The 26,126-nt window shown below is 45.5% G+C and overlaps 1 protein-coding gene across 11 annotated transcripts in view; it reads right to left on the bottom strand.

Moving 5' to 3' along the window:
* The window catches only part of PPIP5K1 (diphosphoinositol pentakisphosphate kinase 1), a 431,068-nt gene that overhangs the window by 125,091 nt on the left and 279,851 nt on the right, over positions 1-26,126 (bottom strand). For 8 of the 11 annotated variants that reach the window (XM_082257041.1, XM_082257048.1, XM_082257047.1 and 5 more), the window contains exons 25-26: positions 13,696-13,845; positions 1,335-1,425 (exon numbers count right to left, since the gene is read on the bottom strand). In XM_082257041.1, the coding sequence (XP_082113167.1) occupies positions 1,335-1,425; positions 13,696-13,845 (241 nt within the window). The remainder of the gene's footprint in view (positions 1-1,334; positions 1,426-13,695; positions 13,846-26,126) is intronic. The other 3 variants (XM_082257040.1, XM_082257039.1, XM_082257045.1) reach the window with 1 other exon arrangement.

Here is a 26,126-nt window from a genome sequence, read left to right on the forward strand (position 1 = left end):
GGCAGACCACGGGAGGCAGACCGCGGGAGGAGCGGGCTCGATCCCCGGCGGCCTCCTGCAATCTTCGGCAATACTGACAGGAGAGTCATCTGGAATGTAAACAATGCAAGACGACTCTCCTGTTAGAGAGGCAGGTAAAACTTGTGTGATTGAGCTAAGCTGAATCACAGATCTCTCTCTGCCTCTGTTCAATCCCCCCCCCCCCCATAGTTAGAAAGCACATATAGGGAACACGTTTCACCCCTTGATCACCCCCAGTGTTAACCCCTTCCCTGCCAGTGTCATTTATACAGTAACAGTGCATATTATTTAGCACTGATCACTGTATTAATGTCACTGCTCCCCAAAAAGTGTCACTTAGTGTCAGATTTGTCCGCCGCAATATGGCAGTCCCGATTAAAAATTGCTGATCGCCGCCATTGCTAATAAAAAAATAAAAAGTCCATAAATCTATCCCGTAGTTTGTAAACTCTATAACTTTTGTGCAAACCAATAATTATACGCTTTTTGGGATTTTTTTTTAACCAACAATATCTCGTAGAATACAAATCAGTCTAAAATGATAAAAAAAAATAGATTTTTTTTTAATTTTTAATTTTTTTATTGGGAATGTTTTATAGCAGAAAGTAGAAAATATTTTTTTTCAAAATTGACGCTCTTTTTTGTTTACAGCAAAAACACGCAAAACTTCAGAGGTGATCAAATACCACCAAAAGAAGGCTCTATTTGTGGGAAAAAAGGGACATCAATTGTATTTGGGTACAGCTTCGCATGACCACGCAATTGCAAGTTAAAGCAATGCAGTTCCGGATCGCAAAAAATGGCCTGGTCGTTAGGGGGTAAAACCTTCCAGGGCTGGGGTGGTTAAGAAGGAGTGATGTTGAGGGGGAAAGATGCTAATAGGGTCATCCACAACTCAAATTTTGTCCAGTTCATCAGGAACCCATAGAAATTCACTCTGTGCGCGGCTAGTTTAAGGTCCTTAAAAGAAAGCACCCTTTAAAAGTTGTTTGCCTTGTTGCTGCAGTCCGCAGGAACACGTTACTGGTGCACTATACTCAAAATCAACTTCTAAAACCAATAACTTTTAATATAAAAGATTTCCTCATAAAGACCTGGAAAATGTAAAAAAAAAAAAAATCAAAACACAAATGCAAGGTTAAAGCTACATTGGCTTCTTAACAGGGGAAAGTTCTCCAACCTATAACAGGTCACCTGAGATGTGTTGATTTCATTGCTATTATCACATGTGAAGTGAATATTTAAATATAAAATATATACCTACTTGTTTAGTATACCCACAATAAAATAACTGAGAAAGGGCCCCAACATACCTAGACCACTTTGTTTCAATTCTGATGTTTGCCTAGGATACGAAGTGAAGAGACGATAGCCTCCTGACTTTGAGGATGTTTCTGAGAGTACCTGGTGAAAGAGAAAACAATTTTGACTGTGATTTCATCAAAGGTCAGGGTCAGATATCAAAAATCCCATTTCTGTACAAAAAACAAAACAAAACAAAATTAAAACAAAAAACAGACCACTTAAAATCGCAATAGACAATGGATCCAATAGTGTACATTTACAGAGGAAAATAAAAACAATAGACCTTGGTGTTAAGGAGAAAGGCAGAAGCAGGTACAGAAGGAAAGTGACGGACAGATTATCCATAACAGCAGTGCTAGTTTTAAGCTAAGCAAGAACCTGACCTTTCAGTCTCCAGCATTATGTGTCTTATAGATCTCTAAATCAGCAGTGCATAGCGATACATGTGGTCTATCAGTGCTGCCTTGATTGACTACATGGTCCTAGCAGAAAAAATAAAATAAAAACTCACTCAATAAATATAACGCAAACTTCTTGCATAAATATAATCTGTAAAGGTGGAGCTGACGATTTAAAGCCGAACTCAAAGAATTAGGCCATTCTGGAAAATGTCCTGGATTACTAGGGGTTAAGTCCAATGAGGCGTTTGCAACCTCACTGACTTATCTCTTTAATTTACAATTGACATTTTTTATGGAGTGGCAGCAACCAGTCTCCCAAAAAAGTGACCCCTCACATTTTTGTAAATATTTTATTATATCTTTTCATGTGACAACACTGAAGAAATTACATTTTGCTACAGTGTAAAGTAGTGAGTGTACTGCTTGTATAAGTGTAAATTTGCTGTCCCCTCAAAATTACTCAACACACAGCCATTAATGTTTAAACCACTGGCAAAAAGAGTGACTACACCCCTGAGTAAAAATGTCCAAATTGGGCCCAATCAGCCATTTTCCCTCCCTGGTGTCATGTGACTCGTTAGTGTTACAAGGTCTCAGTTGTGAAAGGGGAGCAGGTGTGTTAAATTTGGTGTTATCGCTCTCACTCTCTTACTGGTCACTGAAAGCTCAACATGGCACCTCATGGCAAAGAACTCTCTGAGGATCTGAAAAAAAAGAATTGTTGCTCTACATAAAGATGGCCTAGACCAGTGATGGCGAACCTTGGCACCCCAGATGTTTTGGAACTACATTTCCCATGATGCTCATGGACTTTGCAGTGTAGTTGAACATCATGGGAAAATTGAGTTTTTGTAAGAACTTACCGTAAAACTCTTTTATCCGAGTCCTCTGACAGTTGCAGCCCGTTCGGTATACCTTCAAGAGTTTGTAATGGTGCTCTCTGCAGGAGTAAGCTAGGCAGTAATGGGTTAATAAAAATTAAGAGAAAAGAGTTTTACGTAAGTTCTTACAAAAACTCAATTTTCTCATGTCCTCTGACAGTCGCAGCCCGTTCGGTATACCTTCACGAGTGGGACGTCCCAAAGCAGTGCAAGTGTGACGGGGTGGGAAGACGCAACCTATAGACAAGGTAATGTGTCAACCAGGCCATAGAAAAACTGAGCTAACAGGGCAACAGCAGCTCAACAGGAGCTAACCCAAAACAAAAAACACCCCAGAAAAGAGACATAATAACACGTCTCTTCAAACAACCACCGCACTCAAAACTTTGCGGCCAAAGGAAGCATCCGAGGACGCCATCACATCAAGTTTGTAAAATTTCCTGAAAGTGTGCACAGACGACCAGGTCGCCGCTTTGCACACCTGAGCCACAGAAGCCTGATGGCGAAACGCCCAAGAGGCACTGACAGCTCTAGTAGAATGTGCCCTCACAGGCAAAGGAGGCACCTGACCCTTTAGTGAATAGGCCTGAACAGTAGTCTATCTGATCCATTTGGAGATGCTTGCAGCGGACGGAGCCGAACCCTTCCGAGGTCCCTCGGGAAGGACAAACAGGGAATCAGACTTCCTAAAAGACTCTGTGGCAGACAGGTAAACCCTGACCGCCCGGACCACATCCAAGGAATGTAAGGCAAATTCCTTGGGATGCTTGGGTTTTGCACAAAGCGAAGGTAAGACAATATCTTAGTTGAGGTGGAAGGCAGATACCACCTTGGGAAGAAAATATTGATTGGGTCTCAAGACCACTTTATCCCTATGAACAACCAGATAAGGCGAGGGGCAAGACATTCATAGCAGTGTATACCACAGTGCGCCCCCAGCTGGGCAGGGAGGTAGGGGCCGCACAAAAGGGCCAGGAGGGGAGATACAACAGAGACCCCCTTTTCCTGCCATCCCCCAGGAGTGGGCCCACATAACACCCCACAGACAACTGTCCCAGGCACACGGGCGTAGCATCACTCACCATACCACGGATAGTGGGCTCCGCTCCGATACGGAAAAACCTCCCACTCTGAGTGGGGATGCCGTCAGCCAGGAATGAAGTTGAGACATTCCGGTGAAGATGGATCTCCGAAGGCTCATCCCCATTCTCAGGGGCACAGTCGTTGCAAGGCCTGGGCGCACCAATGACCTGCGACGCTCGTTGGCAGGCTGGGACTCCATAAGAATCTAGATTAACCAGTGTGAGGCCCCGCTCTGCTGTCGCTTGTAGTCCTCCAGGGATCCTCCTGACTAACTAGCGATAGTGAGTGAATGAGAAAATCAAATACTATTTTCAAAGAGAAAAATTGTTTTTAAAATAAAAAAACAAAAAAACTGAGACATAGGTCCCAGCTGGGAAGACCTAGACCTACTCCTGACACTAGGCAGCATGAAACTGGAGAACAGTGCTAACTGTGTCAGGAAAATGGCTAAGGTACGGCCCCCTAGAGGTGTGTCTCAGTGTGAAGTTTTTTAATTAACCCTTCACTGTCTAGCTTATTCCTGCAGAGTGCGCCATTACCCACTCGTGAATATATACCAAACGAGCTGCAACTGTCAGAGGACGCAAGAGAAATGTGGTTCCAAAACATGTGGGGTGCCAAGGTTCGCCATCACTGGCCTAGACTAAGGCTATAAGAAAATTGCCAAGAGCCTGAAACTGAGCTGCAGCACGGTGACCAAGACCATACAGCGGTTTAACAAGACAGGTTCCACTCAGGACAGGCCACGCCATGGTCGACCAAAACAGTTGAGTGCACATGCTTAGCGTCATATCCAGAGGTTGTCTTTGGGAAATAGACGTATGAGTGCTGCCAGCATTGCTGCAGAGGTTGAAGGGGTGGGGGCGCAGCCTGTCAGTGCTCAGACCATACGCTGCACACTGCATCAAATTGGTCTGCATGGCTGTCGTCCCAGTAGGAAGCCTCTTCTAAAGATGATGCACAAGAAAGCCCGCAAACAATTTGCTGAAGACAAACAGACTAAAGACATGGATTGCTGGAACCATGTCCTGTGGTCTGATGAGACCAAGATAAACTTATTTGGTTCAGATGGTGTCAAGTGTGTGTGGTGGCAATCAGGTGAGGTGTACAAAGACAAGTGTGTCTTGCCTATAGTCAAGCATGGTGGTGGGAGTGTCATGGTCTGGGGCTGCATGAGTGCTGTCGGCACTGGGGAGCTACAGTTCATTGAGGAAACCATGAATGCCAACATGTACTATGACATACTGAAGCAGAGCATGATCCCCTCCCTTCAGAGACTGGGCCGCAGGGCAGTATTTCAACATGATAACAACCCCAAACTCACCTCCAAGATGACCACTGCCATGCTAAAGAAGCTGAGGGTAAAGGTGATGGACTGGCCAAGCATGTCTCCAGACCTAAAACTTATTGAACATCTGTGGGGCATCCTCAAATGGAAGGTGGAGGAGTGCAAGGTCTCTAACATCCACCAGCTATGTGAGGTCATCATTGAGGAGTGGAAGAGGACTCCAGTGGCAACGCAAAATATTGACACTTTGGGCCCAATTTAGACATTTCCACTTAGGGGTGTACTCGCTTTTGTTGCCAGCGGTTTAGACATTAATGGCTGTGTGTTGAGTTATTTTGAGGGGACAGCAAATTTACACTGTTATACAAGCTGTACACACACTACTTTATATTGTAGCAAAGTGTCATTTTTTTTAGTGTTGTCACATGAAAAGATATAATAAAATATTTACAAAAATGTGAGTGGTGTACTCACTTTTGTGAGATACTGTAGCTATCACTAGACTTCCAGTGTTCTGATGCTCGAACTTCTGGTCTCAGCTTTGACAGCTGCATAGCTGCATGCAGTCGTTGTGCCAGCTCCTGCCCAATTGCAGAGTATTTTGTGTTATGTGAACCCATTCACAAAATGCAAATGCTGCTGTAATTGGGTAGCATGGAGGTAGAGTGGACAGAGCTGCTGTGTGTGAGTACACTGCATCTCTTCTGTCAGAGCTCCTGGACTGTAGCGATAGCTGTGCTCCCAGAGCTCCATAAAACTGTCAGATCTAAAGAAATATGTCCAGGAGGTGGCATGCACCTCACTGGACTTCATTCATAGTATGCCAGAACATATTAGATATTTTAGGCTGAATTCCTGGGGTTCAGCTTTAATCAGAATTTATGCAGTGCATTGCACATATTTCAGTTAATGGATCATGATTTATTTGACAGGTGGTAAGTCACAGGTAATAAACAATAATGGTTCCAGTGAAGCTGAAACAAAAATTATTCTCTATTGAAAGAAAACAAATATAGATAATATATGTGACCCATAACAGAAATTAGGGACCACATTTATAGCCTCGCTGCTCTACACATTAACAGCTTATACACAATTGCCAAAGGCATATGTTCCTGAGCTGTAGCAAAAGTGAAATACAAATGGACTAATACACACACATACATACATGCTATGCAAAGTGTTTATAGTGCTAAAAATAGACAAATGATAACACTTAATTTAATCTGTGCTCACTTGAAAGCTACTGAACTGCAGACAGGTGCCTGCATGTATACTAACATGTCATTGACAGCACCTTAGGGACCCTGGAGACTGGCTAACTCTAATATGCAACGGTGACACGAGCTACTGAACCTGTGCATGCTTGCCTCTGTCCTCCTCCTTGCCTCAGGACACTTAAACAATTGAACAGTCAAGTAAGGGAGGCAAGAGGGGGTGGACATATCACAGCACCACAGGTAACCTGATGAGTAGATTGCAAAAAAACAAATGAAATACCAAGAACAATTATAAACTAAACATGATCACTAAATAAATTAACACATAATATGCTGCAAGCCCCCCCCCAAAAAAAAAAAAAGGAAATAATGTTTATATATATTTAATACTATATTTTATAAGATCCCCTCTCTATCAAATTCTTGTTTGGTCCACCAAAAAAGTTTTGTGGTTAGTTAAGGAGACAAGAGCTATATACCCACATCCTGTCCCCCAAATATTTTGGATCCTGTTTTATTGGTGGTTTTTGCCTTCCTCTGGATCAACTGTGGGTATAGGTTTTTATTTTATTTTTCCTTCTATGGTTTGAACTGGATGGACTTGTGTCTTTTTTCATCCAGACTAACTATGTAATTATGATGAACTGCCGCCTGACAATTTTGCCCCAATGCCATGGCAACCGTCACAGAACGACAAATCCCAGGCTGGTTTTTATTTGTATACAACAATTCTCCTGCGCTCGAGTGATATATGATGGGGGGGGAAGAGAAATGCTTCAGGTAGACTTAGGTAGGTATGACTTATGGTCTTGCTGCCCCCCTCAGGATCAAGGGTATCCGAAACACACTGGAAGACAACAACAAAGAGAAGGGCGCACCGACCTAGTGCATTACCACTGAAAACATTTATTAAAATTGTAAACCGTATATATTACACTCACAAAACAGGTGTGAATGTTGCACACATCAACATAATCAACATGGAATTTTCAAGGTAGCCAAGGCACTGCGCAATGCTGGATGGCATGCAGTGTACCGCATGGATCTGCTAAGGCTAAACTGACGTGTTTCGAGGGCGAACCCTCTTCCTCAGCAGCGTCTCTTGGCTCTGAGGAAGAGGGTTTGCCCTCAAAACGCATCAGCCTAGCCTTAGCTGATCCATGCGGTACACTGCATGCCATCCAGCATTCCGCAGTGCCTTGGCTACCTTGGAGATTCCATGTTGATGTGTGCAACATTCACATCTGTTTTGGGAGTATAATATATACGTTTTACAATCTTAATAAATGTTTTTAGTGGTAATGCACTAGGTCCGTGCGCCCTTCTCTTTGTTGTTGGTTTTTATTTGTAAACAAACCCGCCAGGAATCCTGGGGTATGTCATTCACTTAAAATTGCTTTGACACTGTTTGGTCAAGGACATCACCCAGCATCCCGATTGGTTTGTTTACAAGCAGAAGCTTCTGATGCAAAAATGACAGGTCCCTGTTTGGCTACTGTCTGTAAACAACCCAGTCAAGTATCTGTCATTTAGTGCCGGTTCACACTATAGCGTGTGCGGCGATCGCATGTAATATCAGAGCGCACTGCTCCTTCATTACATGCGATCGGATGTGCAGTGCAAATTCAGCCATACACTTTGTATGGCTAAATTCGCACTGCACCCGCACAAAAGTCGCACATGACCCTTTTTTTCAGCCGCATCAGGATCGGATCGCACAGTGGTTCACACTTGTGCGATCCGATCCTGTGCGAACTGTCAGATCGCACTGCGATATGCGATCAAACTGAGGGTGTCGTTAACATTTAATTGACACCCCCTGTGTATCGCATATGGCAGTGTGAACAGCCAGATGTGCGTTTGAGATGCGGGAACAGGCTGCGAATTCGCAGCCTTCCCGCATCACACAGGTGTGACCTGGCACTAAGAGGTGGTAGCGCCAATACCAGCAGCAGTAGCATCATCACAGGCCCCTTGCCTTTCTACATTGGGTGGGAGACTTTCAAGTGGATCCTGAAAGACCTCATTGACCATAAACTATTATGACTATATTTGGTCAATGAGGTCAATCAGGATCCCTGGCCAGTTTGTTTGCAAACAGCAGCCAGCCTGGAATCTATCATTTAACGGCAGTAGTGCGGAGAAGAAAAAACAGGGGGTCACTGTGGCAACATCATTGGAAGGTGGGTCTTTGTCATTAACGATGGATCTACTCGGGCAACTTTAGGGATGATGAATTTACATAGTGATACACTTTTTAAAATTTACAATTAAGGGCAATATTAGTTAAGGGGGGTCTATTTCAGATTTTTTGGGGGGGGGAATGTGTAATAAGGGTACCTCGCACTCATTCTCCTCGGACAGTTTCTCCCTGGAGGACTACATTCTCCAATTGGTCAGAGACAATTTTGTCCAAAAGTTCCGGACAAGGGAACAACTTGCCCAACTTCTGGGATTTGCGTGTGCCAAAAGACACCTGCGTCCCTAACGCTGCAGAATCTCATCCGGCATTTTTAGAGTTTCCTGCACTGACACTATAAGTGCCTCAACCAGCGCGTGTTCCCGCGCGGCTGCAGATGAGGATATGTCGTCCTTGCCATCCGAGTGCGAAGACGCAGAACCCTCAGGGTAACCTGCGTCTGCGGCAGCCACATCTACCTCAAAATCTGAGGATACAGGAGAGGGCATAGTGCGCTTTTTACTAGTGGTATTTTTTAAAACCATATCCACTTTTGACACCAAAACCGCCATTAAGGCAGACAGGGGTTGCGACCCGGAGGTCCCCACAACCACCAGGAGGGAATCTGTAGGTGAAACTTGTTCCTGGGGCTCCATGTGAAACCTGGAATAGCGCAGTGTCACTTTAAGAAAACTGCAAAAAAAACGGACCCACACCGCTGCACCAGCGGTACTACAAGTCCCAGCCACTAGCACTGCAAATAGCAGGGTGAGAAAGAGAGACCTACAGGGACCCAAATAGACATACCACCATCTGATATGGAGAATAGAATCGGTCTGCTGTGCAGAGAAACAATCTTCACAGGAAGAGGAAGTACCTGGATCATGACTAGAGTAAAGGCCAAGCTGCTCCCTGCTGTCCACTGTTCGCAGGCTCCGGGAAAACAGCCGCTCAATGCATTCCTAGGGGGAACCCACAATAAAATGGCTGCCCATGCATTTCAATTGGAACATCTGAAAAATGGAGCTCAACAATTCTACAAGAAAATGACGGCCCCCTCGGCGCACCATACGGTCTCCAGGACCCCCTGAGAGGTCAGACGATCTGGTGGCACTGGGGTTCCCTAGCAGGGACCCCCACCAGGATTAACCCCCCCTGGCGGATCCACATTAGAGGCATCGGTGCGTTTCCCCCCCCCCAGTTCCCCCGAACCAGGTCGCGTGCGTCCCGGCGAGGTGTTCCACTCACGGGCCAGCCCCCGTCCATTGGAGCTCTGTCGTGGCGAGGCCTAGCGCTGGGCTATAACCTGCACATGCTCGCTGGCCGGACTGGGAGACCTTAAGGATCTAGGATATCCAGTCGGAAACCCAGTCCAGCTGTTTATTGCAGTTCTCTCAGGAACATAACTAGTTAAAAAATTTAAATTTTTAACAAAGGTTCCCTTTAAAATAAAAAAAATAAGCTAAGACTGAAGTCCCAGCCGGGAACTAGGTCCTACTCCTAAACTAAGCACAAACAAACTGAATCCTATAGCAGAGTGAGTGGGTGTATGCCTGCAGGGACTGCCCCATAGGCATGGTAAAGTTTTTTCCTGCCTAGTGTCCTACTCCTGTAGGGGGCAGCATAACCTAATGGTTAAGAATATAGAGCTGTGTCTGTCAATGAACAATAGAGAAATGATGATTTTCTTTACATGTAGGAGCAGAGTGCCAGAATTTGCCCGGTATGGAAGTGGTTAATAATAATAAATAATAGCATGCAATGCCAAGCTGTGGTTTCCATAGCGAGCCAAATCCTCTCTTGTATTGAGAGGTATGGACTCCAGAGATAGGGATATGATTTTGCCCATGTACCAACCATTAGTAATACCTCATCTGGAATATGCAGTTCAGTTTTGGGCACCAGTTCACAAAAAGGATAATCGGGGAACTGGAGAAAGTGCAGAGAAGGGCCAAACTGATAAGAGGCATGGAGGAGCTCAGCTATGAGGAAGCATTAGAGGAATTGAATTTGTTCTCTCTTGCGAAAAGGAGATTAAGGGGGATATGATCAGCATGTATACATAAGTGGTTCATATAGTGAACTCTGTGTTGCGTTATTAATTTTAGGGTCATCAAAGAGGTCAAGGGGGCACTCTTTACATCTTGAGGAAAGGAGATTTAATCTCCAAATATGGAAAAATGTATTTACAGTAAGAACTGTGAAAATGTGGAATAGACTCCCTCCAGAGGTGGTTCTGGCCAGCTCAGTAGATTGTCTATAACTATACTATATAATATAACTGGATACTAACATTTACAGGCAAAGTTGATCCAGGGAATATCTGGTTGCCTCTCGGGGGATCAGGAAGGAATTTTTTTCCCCTGTTGGAGCAAATAGGATCATGCTTTGTTGGGTTTTTTTTTTGCCTTCCTGATTACTGGATTAACTGTGGGTATAGGATTGTGTATTTAGGGTTGGAATTCTTTTTTCCCCTTTTATCGGTTGAACTGGATGGACTTGTGCCTTTTTTTCAATCAGACTATCTATGTAACTATGTAAGATAAAGGTTTAACGTGTCAATAAAGAACCAACTTTTTTTTCTTGGTTTTGGATAGAACTGAGAGGGATTAGAACAACTGTCAGGTATTAGTGAAACAAGAGAACACAGCGCTTGTCATGTATTATTGCTGTCTGTGCTCCGGTTAGGGAGATTCAGACACTCTAGTTGTCCTGTTTACCATTATGATTAAAAGTAAAAGAAAATCCCACATTTTGGGTGGACACCAGAATAGTAACAGAGGGGAAATCTTCCAATGGGGACACTAGTTCTAGTGACCCTGGTGACACACCTGGATTCCCTCACTTTGGAGGGATTTCCTCTCACTTCCTGTTTCGGCTATGGGACAGGAAGTGAAGGGAAATCTCCTCAATGGTAAACAGATGGCAAAAAAACCCAACAGGGGTTAAATCCCTCCCTTACTCTATCCAAAAAGGGAAAACAAAAATTCCTTTAGTGATGCTTTAAAAATAGATGGGTTCAGTCTCAATAACCCAAACTTAAAGCCCGCCTCTGGGTAGAAAAAAAATTATCCCTCAAAGTGTAGTCCATCGAAGACAGCCTTTGCGGCTGTCGAGTTGTAGTTTCAATAAACTACCATGGTGCTGTTGAGCGCTCTGGTACTTCATTCAATCTTCCTGTCAGTGTGTATCTGTACCAGCAAACAGTTATAGAGAAGTTTGCAGGAGTCCTGCAACACACCACGATCTGCTGATCATGGGTGCAATACTTTCCAGGCTTCAAGCAAAAAAAAAATAATAATAATAAATGCACATTTTTTTACCTGAAAAAGAGGTGTATTTATTTTTTTAAGGTGAACTGATCCTTTAAGTTTGGTGTCCACAAAACTGAGATTGGCAAATTTACAAGAGGAACTTCTCAAGTATGTACTTTGTTTCATCAAAGATCCCCTTTAATTCATGTATTTTGGTATGTAAAACAGTCATTTGTCAAAAAAAGCTTCAATGGTGAGGTGAGAAAGTAACCATTTTATGCAAAACACTTTAGGCCTCTGGCAAATTCCAAAATGTAATTCATTCAGCTAGACAATCAAAGTAGATAAATAGCTACTGTATGTGGTGGTTACATGTTTTAGCAGAGCAAAGAATAGCAATAGCTGAACCCAGGTAAGCCTTAATTTACTAATAGCCCTATTGAATTATGCACAGTTTAACAGGAAGTCAACTTTGATGTTGCCTTACATAATACCTATTTTTACAAGACAGCCATACAAGCAGAAAACCAAGACTATAAAGAAAGCTAGAATAACTGAAAAATTACACTCATCAAATGCACCTTAAACACATCTTCACAAATAGTGAATGTTTGATGGTAAAGCCAGATCAATACATTACAGAAAGCATAAAAGGCCATGGACTAAAACAGAAGCAAACGGTATATTGCATAATTCCAACTCTTGTTAAATTGCCAATTACCTTGCAATAAACACACAAACCATAGAAACTGGATAGGAACAATACACTTAACAGTATTCTCAGCAAGGCAAATGTGAAACTTCCAGCAAGATAAGGGATTTGTTTAAGGACAGAGCACACAGATGTGCAAAAACATCAGATTATCAGAGAACAGTTTTATTAGTCTGCCTATTCTAATGGTGCATTTATAACTATAGAAAACTGCATGCTATAGCTCCATGTGTTATTAACGAGTAGCACAAATACATGATGTCACACAGGTTTATGTCTGCAGGAAACACATGATGACCCTCCTTCTTTCATATGAAGTAGTAAAATGATTTTCAGACCAAATGGAAATTCCCCACTTTACTCTGACATCACCGTGCTGCAATAAAGAGGGAAAGAGCAGTGATCTCCCAGGGTTCATATAAATAACTTATCCTGACAAATCAAAGTGGTGCTCATGCATGCACGGTGTCTGTAGGATCAGTACGCAGCATCACAGATCATCAATCAGAGATGCTGCAAATTAAATCTATAATTGCAGCTCCTGGTCCTGAATAGGCAAATGCACGCCCTCCATTTAGTAGAAAAAAACTATAAAAAGTAGATTGGTTCTTTTTCAGTATAATGGAAATTTCCTTTAAAATAGTGTTTACTGAAAGAATGGATTCAGTCATGTATAGTCACAATGAGCAGCTCTAAAACAGAAAAGTGGAGGGAAGGCACTAAAAATAGAAGTTGTTAGAACAATGACCGAATATCTATTTTTGTGACTTTAATTGTGCTTTCTGCTCTCATGATGCTGCATGTACCATCATTAGGGTTTCAGCATGTGACCAGGAAGAAAGGTTTTCTTTTCAATTCTCCAGATCAGACTTTTTATGATGCTGCTTTTCTTAGAGGAAAAATAAGTGCACTGATATGACATTATGCTAATTTTCAAGTGCTTTTGAAGCAGGACATGCTGCAGATAGCCAACTTCACACATCAGCATACTGAAGCGGTTGACAGTATAGCACATAAACACAATTTTTTCCCTAACAACAGAATTATGAATCCTCGTTATCTTGAGCGCTATGTAAAAATACTGCATATGGAACTATACTATGACAAAACAATTGTTATTACCTACCAAACAAATATTTACCTATAAAGAGAAAGAGAATCAGTAATCACAAATTATACAATGGTCGCTTATTTGCATTCTGTTCGCACAATACAGGCACTTAAGATACTCAAATAAAAACAAGCAAAGCAGAAAATCTAGCATCTAAGAAAAAGAGGGACTTCAGGAGTGAAGGTAGCGGGAGCTGGCTGATGGACAACTAACTGTAAAAACAAAAAAAAAAAAAGACACCTGTCGCCATGATGCCAGGTTAGAGATGGACATGGCCCTGGAATGTAGAGGGATGAAAGAAGGGGGGTGATGGGGTTCTCCTGATCTTCTCCTCCGACGCCTTTTATTTGACATGAAATCCAAGCTCCCTGTGTTATTGGCATTCATCACCTGAAATCAAACCCGTGGACAGGAAGATTTCAGCCTACATACAGCTAACTGCATTGTAAAGCACTACTGTAGGATCAAAACACCAAATTCATTAACTGGGACAATGTTTCCCAAACATTGTATCTTCACTGTGAGTGGACAACAGAAAAATTTGTTAACTTAAAGGATAAGTTCACGGTTTATAACATGTTAAACCCATATTACACCCATATTCAGGGTGTAACGTGATGAATGCACCGGTTTGGTGCTCCTGTATGTACACTATATTACCCACCCTTTGCAGCAATAACAGCTTCAACACTTCTGGGAAGGCTATCTACAACATTTAGGAATGTCTCTTTGGGAATGTTTGACCATTCTTCAAGAAGCGCATTTGTGAGGTCAGGCACTGATGTGGACGAGAAGGTGTGGCTCGCAGTCTCTGCTCCAATTCATTCCAAAGGTCCTTGGACTTTGCTTTGTGCACTGGTGCGCAGTCATGTTGGAACAGGAAGGGTCCATCCCAAAATGTTCCCACAAAGTTGGAAGCATGAAATTGTCCAAAATGTCTTGGTATGCTGATGCCTTAAGAGTTCCCTTCACTGGAACTAAGGGACCAAAGCCAACCCCTGAAAAACAACCCCACACCATAATCCCCCTTCCACTAAATGATTTGGACCAGTGCACAAATAAAGGTCCATAAAGACATGGATGAGTGAGTTTGGGTGGAGGAACTTGACTGACCTGCACAGAGTTTTGACCTCAAGCCAACAGAACACCTTTGGGATGAATTTGAATGGAGACTGCATAGAAAACCTATTTCTATGGTTTGAGCAGCAGGTCGACAAGGTCTACACAAGGCTTCTATTGGCGTTCACACTGCCAGCACCATCTTTTTTTCTTACCTTCCTTCTCTCCCATGTGAGCTCCTACTGTATGATAGTGCAACACTTGTAATCCTGCATGTGTGCATCAGTCAAAAAGCAGCCTGCTTCATCACTGCAGCTGTTCTCTGAGGGTGACATTGGACAGATTGCAGGAGTACAGTGATATGGTGCATGTGCCTCTTAACCACTTGCCGACCGCCGCAAGTACATATACTGCGGCGGTCAGCCCCTCACAGGCAAAGTGATGTATGGGTACATCACTAGCCTGTGAGGCTCTGGGGAGCGAGCGCGCGCCGCCGGAGGCGCACTCCCGCTCCGTCACGGACCCCCCCCCCCGCGCGTGTGCCCGGCGGACCCGATGTCCGCCGGGCACTCGCGATCGTCTGTTAGAGCGGGAGAAAGGCAGGCGGCTGATGTAAACAAGCCGCCTGTCATTCTCCCCTGTGTATGAATAGTGATCATACGGTTCTACTATGTAGGACCGTCGATAACTATTCCTACACCTCAAGCCACAGCCAATCACAGTTAGAATCACGCCCCTAGGGACACACACAACCCCTCCCTCTCAAAAAAGTTAACCCTTTCACTGCCAGTGTCATTTTACAGTAACAGTGCATATGTATAGCACTGATTACTGTAGTAATGTCACTGGTAACCCCAAAAGTGTAAAAAATGTCAGTCAAGGGTCCGATCTGTCCCCTGCAATGTCACAGTCCCGCAAAAAAAATCGCAGATTGCCGCCATTAGGCGTTAAAAAAAAAAACAAAAAAAATGCCAAAAATCTTTCCCTTAGTTAGTAAACGCAATAACATTTGCGCAAACCAATCAAAATACGCTTTTTGCAATTTTTTTTACCAAAAATATGTAGCATAAAACAAATTGGCCTAAAATGTTAAAAAATATTGATTTTTACATTTTTTTTGGGGGGAATTTCAAATAAAAAAATGTGAAAAATATTGTAATTTTTGCAAAATTGATGCTCATTTTTTGTTTATAGCGCATGATGAAAAAAATCGCACAGGTGATCAAATACCACCAAAAGAAAGCTCTGTTGGTGGGAAAAAAAGGACGTCAAATTCGTTTAGGTACAGCGTCGCACGACCGCGCAATTGTCCGTTAAAGTCACGCAGTGCCGAATCGCAAAATAGGCCCTGGTCAGGAAGGGGGTAAAATCTTCCGGGGCTTAAGTGGTTAAGGGGGAAGCACAACCCTCAGGGCCCAGCAGTAAGCTTTTATTTACTGTTGTTGTATATTATTAACAAGGAGCTCCAGTTATTTCTGTGTTTATTAAAAGTCAGCAGCTACAAAACAGTGCAGCTACAAAAAAGTGTAGCAGCTGACTTTTAATTAACACACACTCACCTATCCCAGGATCCAGCAATATGGTCACCTGAACCGCCACTTCTCTCCCTCTCCTCTCCCTAGCATTTCAACTGTGACAGCCTGTGGCTTCACAGCCGGATGCGCATTGCACATGCATAAGTTTCCCTGCACCTGCTCAATGGTCTGGAAGTTTTCTTGAACCTGTGACATGTCCCAGAAGACTGCAGGGAGGAAGGGGGAGAGGAGAAGTGCAATCCGAGTGGAAGTGAAAAAACTAGGTACCCACTCCCCCCCCCCCCCCCCAAAAAAAGAAAAATTGCATGCCATTTGTTGCAGGGGAGGGGGGGGGGGAGGAGTGTTTAAAGCAGGTTGGTTGGAGCTCCACATTAATATAGGGCTTTAAATATACTGTAGAACATGATATATACTTCCTAGGGCAATCAAAGTTGTCTTTAGCTAGGTTTTGTTTTCTCTAGAGAAGGGGTCTTCAAACTATGGCCCTCCAGTTGTTCAGGAACTACAATTCCCATCATGCCTAGTCATATCTGTGAATGTCAGGGTTTTACAATGCCTCATGGGATGTGTAGTTCCGCAACAGATGGAGGGCCGTAGTTTGAGGATCCCTGCTCTAGAGTATATAAACTATGTGAAATGTTATTCAGATGGGACGGGGCTTACCTTTGTGACTCCTTTTCCTTTGTTTTCCTTCTCTTACTCTCCCCCTTGTTCCTTTTTTTTTTTTCCTTTCTCTTTTCTCATTTTCTGTTATTTACTGCCAGTTGCCAGTATACTGAGCCAGTTTACTGTTCTCTGGCCTTACTTCTGGGGTCAATTTTTTGATGGTATAGTTTCTGGCCCTTAGGTGGGGGTACTGCCCTCTTGTAGATCTGGAGGCTTATGGATAGTTTTTTTTTCTCCTCCAATTTTTTTTGACCCCTGTGAGGACTCTTAGGCTCTATATTTATATACAAACATGGGTCAATCTCAGGTGCTGCTTAGTGTACTATACATGTTGACTTCAGAAATATAGTTTGTTCATGTGTAGCTCACTGTCTAGGCTTTGGTCATCGAGAGCTGCACTGATCGTTATTACCATAATGGATCGTAATGGTATTGAGGCACCATTACCTGGTTACCTTTTGTTTTTGTCTGTTGTTACTGGTTACACCATAGAAGAGGCCTATTAATCTGTGGTATATATGTTCATTCTCAAACTACTCTTACCCACTGGCCTTGTCTTCTGTTCACGGTTTTGGGAGTTTGTTTTTAATAAATAAAAATATTGTGAAAGAAATGTTATTCAGATGAAAACAAGGCTTAACAAGATGAAAAAACATTTTAACTACTCTTATAAATGCTGCAAAAACAACTTTATGGAAAATGCAATTATAAACAGATTGCAGCAAAGAACTAATGCGACAAGATGGTGTTGACCTTTTTACACCTTCTTATTTCTGCTCGGTGAAAAGACATATCATGGGATAATGTGTAATAAAAGGTTATAAGTACTGCTTTTAACTGGGGGGGAAGAGAAAAACGGAATTTTTGTAAAATCTTACCGTAAAATTCCTTTCTCTGAGTCCTCCGACAGTCGCCGCCACTTCATAATCTTCACTATTGGGGTAATTGACCTTTGCTCCGCAGGAGTAGCTAGGCAACAAGATTTGTTAATATCAAAGCTTTTAGCATATCACACCCCTAGGGGGTGGTCCCCTCAGTCAATACCTCCCTGCTTCCAGCATTCTCAACTCAGTTTCAGTAGCATAGCAGTAGAGTACATAAACAAACCCCAAAAGAGGGGCGGGGGCGGCGACTGTCGGAGGACTCAGAGAAAGGAATTTTACGGGACGATTTTACAAAAATTCCGTTTTATCTTACGTCCTCCGACAGTCGCCGCCACTTCATAATCTTCACTATTGGGGACGTCCCAGAGCAGTGTAGACATGAGGGGTGGGAAAAAAACGCAGCGGCGCATAAAGCAACGCAGTACCCACATCAGAGAAAGGAACCTTACCAAAGTAAGAGAACCAACCTGGCAACAGGAAAAACGTGCTCAACAGGAGCAACAACCCAGGAAGAACAAGTAACTCAGGGGTAAAAACACCCCAACAGCCAAGGCCCCAAACAAGGGACCCTAAGGCACTGCCGCACTAAGAACTTTACGGCCAAAGGAAGCATCTGCTGATGCCTGAACATCCACTTTGTAAAATTTAGAGAAGGTGTGAACGGACGACCAAGTCGCCGCCTTACACACCTGGGCCACAGAAGCCTGATGACGATAGGCCCAAGACGTACTCAGAGATCTGGTAGAGAGCGCCTTCACAGGGAAAGGAGGAACCTTCCCCCTCAAAGCATAGGCTTGCACAATTGTCTGTCTGATCCATTTGGCGATGGTAGCAGCCGACGCCGCCATGCCCTTCCGAGGTCCCTCTGGAAGGACGAATAGGGAATCCGACTTGCGAAAGGACCTAGTCGATGACAGGTAAACCCTGATCGCCCGAACAACATCCAAGGTATGCAAAGCCACCTCCTTCGGATGCTTAGGCTTCGCGCAAAGCGAAGGCAAGACAATGTCCTCATTCAGGTGAAACTCCGAGATCCTTTTCGGAAGAAAAGATGGGTTAGGTCGCAAGACCACCTTATCCAAGTGAATCACCAAGTAGGGAGAGCTGCAGGACAAAGCCGCCAGCTCCGACACCCTGCGAGCCGAAGTGATCGCCACCAAAAAAGCAACCTTCTTGGACAACAGAGACAACGAGATCTCCCTGATCTTTTCAAAGGGAGCCTGTTGTAACACGGACAGAACCAAGTTCAAGTCCCATGGAGGCAAAGGATCCCTCCTAGGAGGGGCCAAATGTCGCACCCCCTGAACAAAGGTGCTAATCAATGAATTAGACGCCACTGGGCGCTGAAAAAGAACGGCCAGCGCAGAAATCTGACCCTTAATTGTGGCCAGCGCCAAACGCTGGTCCATTCCAGTTTGGAGGAAAGCCAACACTCTCGACACTGAGTAGGAGCGAGGAGAATACCCCCTGGACTCAAACCAGGCAAAGTACGCTTTCCAAGTACGGTAGTAAATTTTTCCCAAAGAGGCTTTTCTAGCCTTGATCAAAGTGGGAATGACCTCAGGGGAGAGACCCCTATCCTGCAGGACCTGGCTTTCAAACAGCCAGGCCGTCAAAACCAGCGACTGTAAAGCAGGATGGAATATCGGCCCTTGAGACAGAAGGTCGTCCCGAAGCGGCAGACGCCACGGAGCGTCGACTGCCAGATTTACGAGGTCTGCGCACCAAGACCGGCGAGGCCAGTCCGGTGCCACCAGAATCACCACGTGCGGTTCCAAGGCCAGCCTGGAAGCAGCCTGGACAGCAGCTGAATCGGTGGAAAGGCATACATCAGACGATACTGATGCCAGGGCACCACCAACGCGTCTGAGGCATCTGCCCGAGGATCGCGCGTCCTTGTCACGAACCTTTCCACCTTGTTGTTCAGACGAGACGCGAACAGGTCCACATCTGGAAGACCCCACTTCGCGCACAACATCTGGAAGACATCCGGGTGAAGGGACCATTCCCCCTGGTCCAGGGTCTGGCGACTCAGATAGTCCGCCTGCCAGTTCTCCACCCCCGGAATGTGTACAGCCGTTATCGCCGGGACGTGCGTCTCGGCCCATGACAGAATGCTGTTTACTTCCCGAGCAGCACGGGCACTCCTGGTGCCCTCTTGATGGTTGATGTAGGCCACTGCTGTGGCATTGTCCGTCTGAACCCGAACCGGACGGCCCTGAAGCCGTTCCAACCAATGCAGAAGGCAAAGTTTTATCGCTCGCAATTCCAGAATGTTGATCGGAAGGGAGGACTCCTCCTCCGACCAAGTTCCCTGGGCGGACAGAACGCCCAGAACACCACCCCAGCCCGACAGGCTGGCATTCGTGGTGATTACCGTCCACGACAAGGGACGAAAGGACTTGCCCCCCGACACTGTCGGGGACTGGAGCCACCCCAAAAGACCCCTTCGGGTGTGGCGGCTCAACGAAAGCTGCCGATCCAGAGATTGTGGACGCCCGTCCCACTTGGCCAAGATCTCCGCTTGAAGACCCCGCGTGTGAAACTGGGCGAAGGGAATCGCCTCGAAAGCCGAGACCATTAGGCCCAGACATCTATACATGTCTGGAGGGACGAGCACTGAGTGTCTCTGAGGGACCTGACCTCGTCCTGAAGCGTCCGGAGCTTGTCTTCCGGCAGGAAGACCTTCGCTTGAGCAGAGTCCAGGATCATCCCCAGGTAGGGAAGACGAACCGACAGACACAACGTTGAATTTGGAAAATTTATCATCCAACCAAACTCCTGCAGAGTCTGCAACGTGTTGGAAAGGTCGTTCACCAGGCCTTGACTGGTCGCAGACCGAAGCAAGATATCGTCCAGATATCCCAAGACAGAGACGCCCTGGGCTCTCAAAAAAGCCAGGACCGGCGCAAGCACCTTGGTGAAAACCCGCGGAGCCGAAGCGAGACCGAAGGGTAACGCCACGAATTGGTAATGATCCTCCGCAATGGCGAATCGAAGGTACCTCTGGTGACCCTCGAAAATGGGGATGTGAAGGTACGCATCCTTCAGATCGATGGAGGCCATAAATTCCCCCGGAACCAGGGCAGCCACCACTGAGTGCAGGGATTCCATGCAGGGAACTTGCGAACCCGCACAAAGCGGTTCAGAGCTTTCAAATCCAGAATCGGACGCACTTTGCCCTCCTTTCTGGGCACAGTTAACAGATTGGAGTAGAACCCCCGAAATCTGTCCCGATGAGGCACCGGAACCACCACTCCCTGGGCCCGCAGATCCCGCACCGCCAGGTGCAGATCCTGCAAACGCTCCGGAGACAGCTGAAGATTTGAGGGAAAAAATCTGCTCGCCGGCCGAGAGAGAAACTCGATCTTGTATCCAGATCGAACGATTTCCTGAACCCACCTGTCCTGAACGCGGGCCAGCCAGGGTTGAAGAAAACCGAGCAAACGTCCCCCCACCCCAGAACCGGGTGAGGGCGCCCCTTCAGGCCGAATTGGTATGGGCAGCGGGCCCGGACTGGCCGGACTTCTGCTTACCTGCCCACGGCTTCTTCTGAGAGCCTTGGCCCTTGAAGGGCTTGCCCTTGTATTGTGACCGAAAAGCACGAAAGGACCCCTGAGAGGGCCTGAACGAGGTATTCTTCTTACCGCGAACAAACTTATTCTTGTGAGTTTGGGGTAAGCTCTTACCCCTGGAAATTCCCTTTATCAGAGTATCCAAAGACTCGCCAAAAAGGCGAGATCCCGCGTAGGGTAAATTAGCTAAAGTCTTGCGAGAAGATTGGTCAACCGACCAACATTTCAGCTATATCAGGCGACGGTTCAACACCGCGACACTGGAGAGGCGTGCAGCCAAAGGGACTAAATCCAAGTCCGCATCGCACAAATACATGACACCCTGATGAACTTGATCCACCATAGCCAACGTTGTTGGCAGAGCATAGTCATCCACCAGGGTGCGCCTGAGCACCTAAGTCCAATCCGCAATAGCTTGGGCTGCCATAATGGAAGCAAAAATAGGCTTCAGCATAGAACCAGCAACCGTATAAGAATGACGGGCCAGAGACTCCAATCTCCTGTCCGTAGGGTCCCGGAACACCGGGGTATCCTCAGCAGGAATCGCAGTGGATTTATTCAAAACTGCCACCGCGTGATCCACCTGAGGCGGCACACACCAATGCTTATCAGTGGTGGGTGTAAATGGATAACGCAGCTTGAACTTACTTGGCACAGTAAAAGGCTTCTTTAAATTGCGCCATTGCTCATCAACAGCGCGCTGAAATTCCGCAGGGCAGGGAAAAGCCTGCGCTGCTTTGCGTTTCCTTTGCGTCATATAAGAGGACATCAAAGCAGGAGGACACGGTTCATCTTGCAGATGCAGTGTTTCCTTGATAGGGGTAATCAACTCATCCATGAGTGCAAGCTCTTCAGGCGAGCCAGGGGGAGAAGTATCAACTCCTTCTACCTCAGCCTCCCCCTCAGACCCCATAAGGTCCAGAGATGAACGAGACCCTGAGAAGGGCACTCCAGCCATAGCAGCCCCATCGCCCTCTGAATCGGAGGAAATAGACAACCTGGGCCGTTTTGCGGATCGATCAGCCATTAGCATCTGCACCTGAGAAGCCAAGTTCGCCACCACAGCAGCCAGATCAGCCCCCTCGGGGGATTCAGCAGCCCCTTGGCCCCCCACCAAGGTGGGAGGAAACTTGCAATCCTGAGAATCCATGCCCCAGTAACAACTGAAATAAAGTACTGCCCCTTTAAGACCGCGGCGAGCGCAGCCCACCGCACACTACTGTATGCACCGACCCCCGCAGGGACAAGGAGCACTGAGCAAGAAAATACAGGATAAGGAAGGTAAAAACCTGGAGAGACCACACAGGCTGCTGCCACCGATCGCTGTTCCAGAGCAAAAGGAAGTGATGCAATGACTGACCGCCCTATATAGCCTATGAAGGCTTCACAAACATGGCCGCTCGGCTGAGGGAATCAAGGCAACAAGAAATGGCGCCGACATGTGCTCGCAGGAGCGATCGCCGCCAAAATGGCGGCGTTTGGCGCCAAAACACCGCACTGTAACACACAGGGCCGTTCAGCACAGTTTGCCAAGAAAAAATGGCGGGCCGCATTAGCGGTCGCCGCATAGCATGTCTGATCCCAGTCTGCCCCATACATCTCACACAGCAGAGCGGGAGAGGCCCCCCCCCCCCCCCCCGCAGCCCACAGAAAGGCAGCTATTCCACACAGGAATCTGACAGGGAGCTCAGCACTTACCCAGACATGCAGGGTCACACAGTCACAGACTGACACCCAAACAGACAGGTCCCCACATAGAAATTTACTTACCAGTCCGGATGGCGTGGGGAGCCTTCTCTAGCGACCAAACCGCTGTACTGAGGACAGGGAGTGTCACAGCCAGGACGCAGTGGACTGCGGTGCGAAACCACAAATGGCGTCCGGTGAGGTAGCCACCTCACAGGCAGCATCCCTGCAGCGAGCAGGGATGGGTCGTTCAATATGCCAGGAAAACCTGAGCTGAACGCTCGATGGCAGGCTGGGGAAACCCCTGGCTCTCAGCCCTGGGATCCAGGGTGGCCAGACCGAGACCCAGCTCCGCATGATCATCTTCATCCGAAGAAAACTAAACTAATGCTGAGAAAAAAACAGCTAAGTTAAAGAAAGAGAAAAATACTTGAAATAAAATCAAAAAGATAATAGAAGGCTGAGACTGAAAGCCCCAGCACAGTAACAGCCAGCCACTCCTAAGCTAGGCAATTGAAAACTGAGTTGAGAATGCTGGAAGCAGGGAGGTATTGACTGAGGGGACCAACCCCTAGGGGTGTGATATGCTAAAAGCTTTGATATTAACAAATCTTGTTGCCTAGCTACTCCTGCGGAGCAAAGGTCAATTACCCCAATAGTGAAGATTATGAAGTGGCGGCGACTGTCGGAGGACGTAAGAGAAATTACTATTGGAACTCTTTAACACAAGACAGATACATTCAATTTGCTGGCTTCTCAATTGTGATGACTGCTGAGAACTAATTCAAAACTAAAATACTGTTTAGAATTTTTTTTTTTTTTTGCTTTTTTTGAAGTGTCACAGCAACCTTTTAATACTGCTTCAGCAAGTAAATGCATAATCGGCATACAGTATGCAGAAGTATTAAAATGGCAAACCCATCTGTCTCTGGTCCTAGTAATTACACATTTATTATTAAGAACACTGGTGCAGAAATACATTCTGTTTGTTCTGCACAATAATTACTGACTCAACAAAAAATGTAACATTTCATTCACATTGGTGATAGACCCTTCAGGAAACATAGCTGTGTTATTGCTAGTAAACTCAATCAATAAAGCTTCTCTATAGCTTGCTGAATAACTATCACATGAATGTGAATGTAAGCAATGAATATTGAGGAAGACTCACACAAGCATTAAAGTGGCATATGTCCTAGATAGAAAAAGAAAGAGCATACAAAACAAAATGTGGCTTTCCAAAGGAAAATGAGACACACCAAGTAAAGAGATTAAGATTTAAAAGTTAAATAAAGTAGTAATAAGTATATTAAAAAATTATATTTTGCAGCCAATCCTTAAATGTGGTGGCTGCATTTTATTTCTTGTTTTAGAATGTTTATCCTTTACTTTCACCAGTTTTGTCTAAGGAGGAGCCATGGAGACACCTTCGGACAGCAGCATTGTCAATCTGTGGAGAAGGTAGTGTTAGAGGGACTAGCAGGATTAGATATATATGTGAAAAAACTTTCCGTGCTATCCCTGTGTGTAAACCACCTATTACTCAACTCTATATACTACAGGAAGCAGCTAGCGCAGCTATGCATCCATTTACCTGTACAAAATGCAATATATATATATATATATATATATATATATATATATATATATATAAATAAATTACGTTAGCCCATAGTTAGTGAGGTTGAAAAAAAAAGACAACAGTCCATCCAGTTCAACCTATGATGTGTGTGTTTGCTGTTAACTGTACATTGTATACCCCTGTATGTTGTGGTCTTTAAGGGCCCATCTAATAGTTTTTTTAAACTATCGATGCTCCCTGCTGATACCACTGCTTGTGGAAGAGAATTCCACATCCTTACCGCTTTGACAGTAAAGAACCCTTTACGCATTTAAAGATTAAACTGCTTTTCTTCTAGTTTTACTGAGTGGCCCCATGTCTTATTGAATTCCCATTCTCTGAAAAGTTTGTTCCCTATGCTAGGGTCACCATTTATTTGTACTTTGATATCATATCCCCTCTCAAGCGTCTCTTCTCCAGAGAGAATACTTTCAATGCTTGCAGTCTTTCCTCATAGCTGATGTCCTCCATTCCCCCAATGATCTTTGTTGCCCTTCTCTGGACTCTCTACTATAGTTCCAGCACATCCTTACTGAGGACCAGTGCCCTGAACTGGACGGCATACTCAAGATGTGGACGGACCAGAGTCTTGTAAAGTGGGAGAATAATAGTTTTATCTCTGGAGTGAATCCCCTTTTTCAGGCCTCAAATTTTCCACTCGCCTGCTCGCATTGTGCGAGTGGAAAATTATTTAGGGCGAGTGTGGGGCTGCTCCGTGAGCCGCTCAGAGGAAGAGTGGAGAGGAAGCGGAAAGCTGGTCAGTCGACGGACTGGATAATCACAGAGGGCAGATCATCCCACTGTAACAGCTTTATTTTGAATTGCCGGGCACTCGCCGACACACACAGTCCCACCTCCTAGCCCGGCTTGATAGACAAAACACCTGGCCAACCAGGACGTGTGACGTCTATCAAATGAGCCGGGCCAGGATGCGGGACTGTGTGTGTCGGCGAGCGCACCCGCCAATTAAAATTAAAGCTGTTACAGCGGGATGATCCACGCTCTGTCATTATCCGGCCAGCTTTCCTCTTCCTCTCTCTTCCCCTGCACTGGTCAGTGCATTGACAGGCACAGGTAAAGCTGCATTCATGGGCACCGGTGAAGCTGCATTGATGGGCACAGGTGAAGCTGCGTTAACAGGCTCAGGTAAAGCTGCATTGTTGGGCACAGATAAAGCTGCATTGATGGACACAGGTAAGGCTGTGTTAACAGGCTCAGGTAAAGCTGCATTGTGGGGCACAGGTAAAACTGCATTGACGGGCTCAGGTAAAGCTGCATTGACGGCCACAAGTGCAGTTGCATTGACGGGCACAGGTAAAGCTGCATTGACGGGCACAGGTAAAGCTGCATTGACGGGCTCAGTTGAAGCTGCATTGACGGGCTCAGTTGAAGCTGCATTGATGGGCATGGGTGAAACTGCACTGAGGTGTATAGGTGAGGTTGCATTGACGTGCACGGGTGAGGTTGCATTGACGTGCATGGGTGAGGCTGCATAGATGGGCACGGTGAGGCTGCATTGATGGGCACGGGCGAGGCTGCATTGATGGGCATGGGTGAGGTGGCATTGATGGCACAGGAGGCATCATCAATGGGCACTGGTGATGCTGCATTGATGGGCACAGGGGAGGCTGCATTGATGGGCACT

Source organism: Pelophylax lessonae (assembly GCF_965119305.1).
Source record: "Pelophylax lessonae genome assembly, chromosome: 4".
Taxonomy (NCBI): domain Eukaryota; kingdom Metazoa; phylum Chordata; class Amphibia; order Anura; family Ranidae; genus Pelophylax; species Pelophylax lessonae.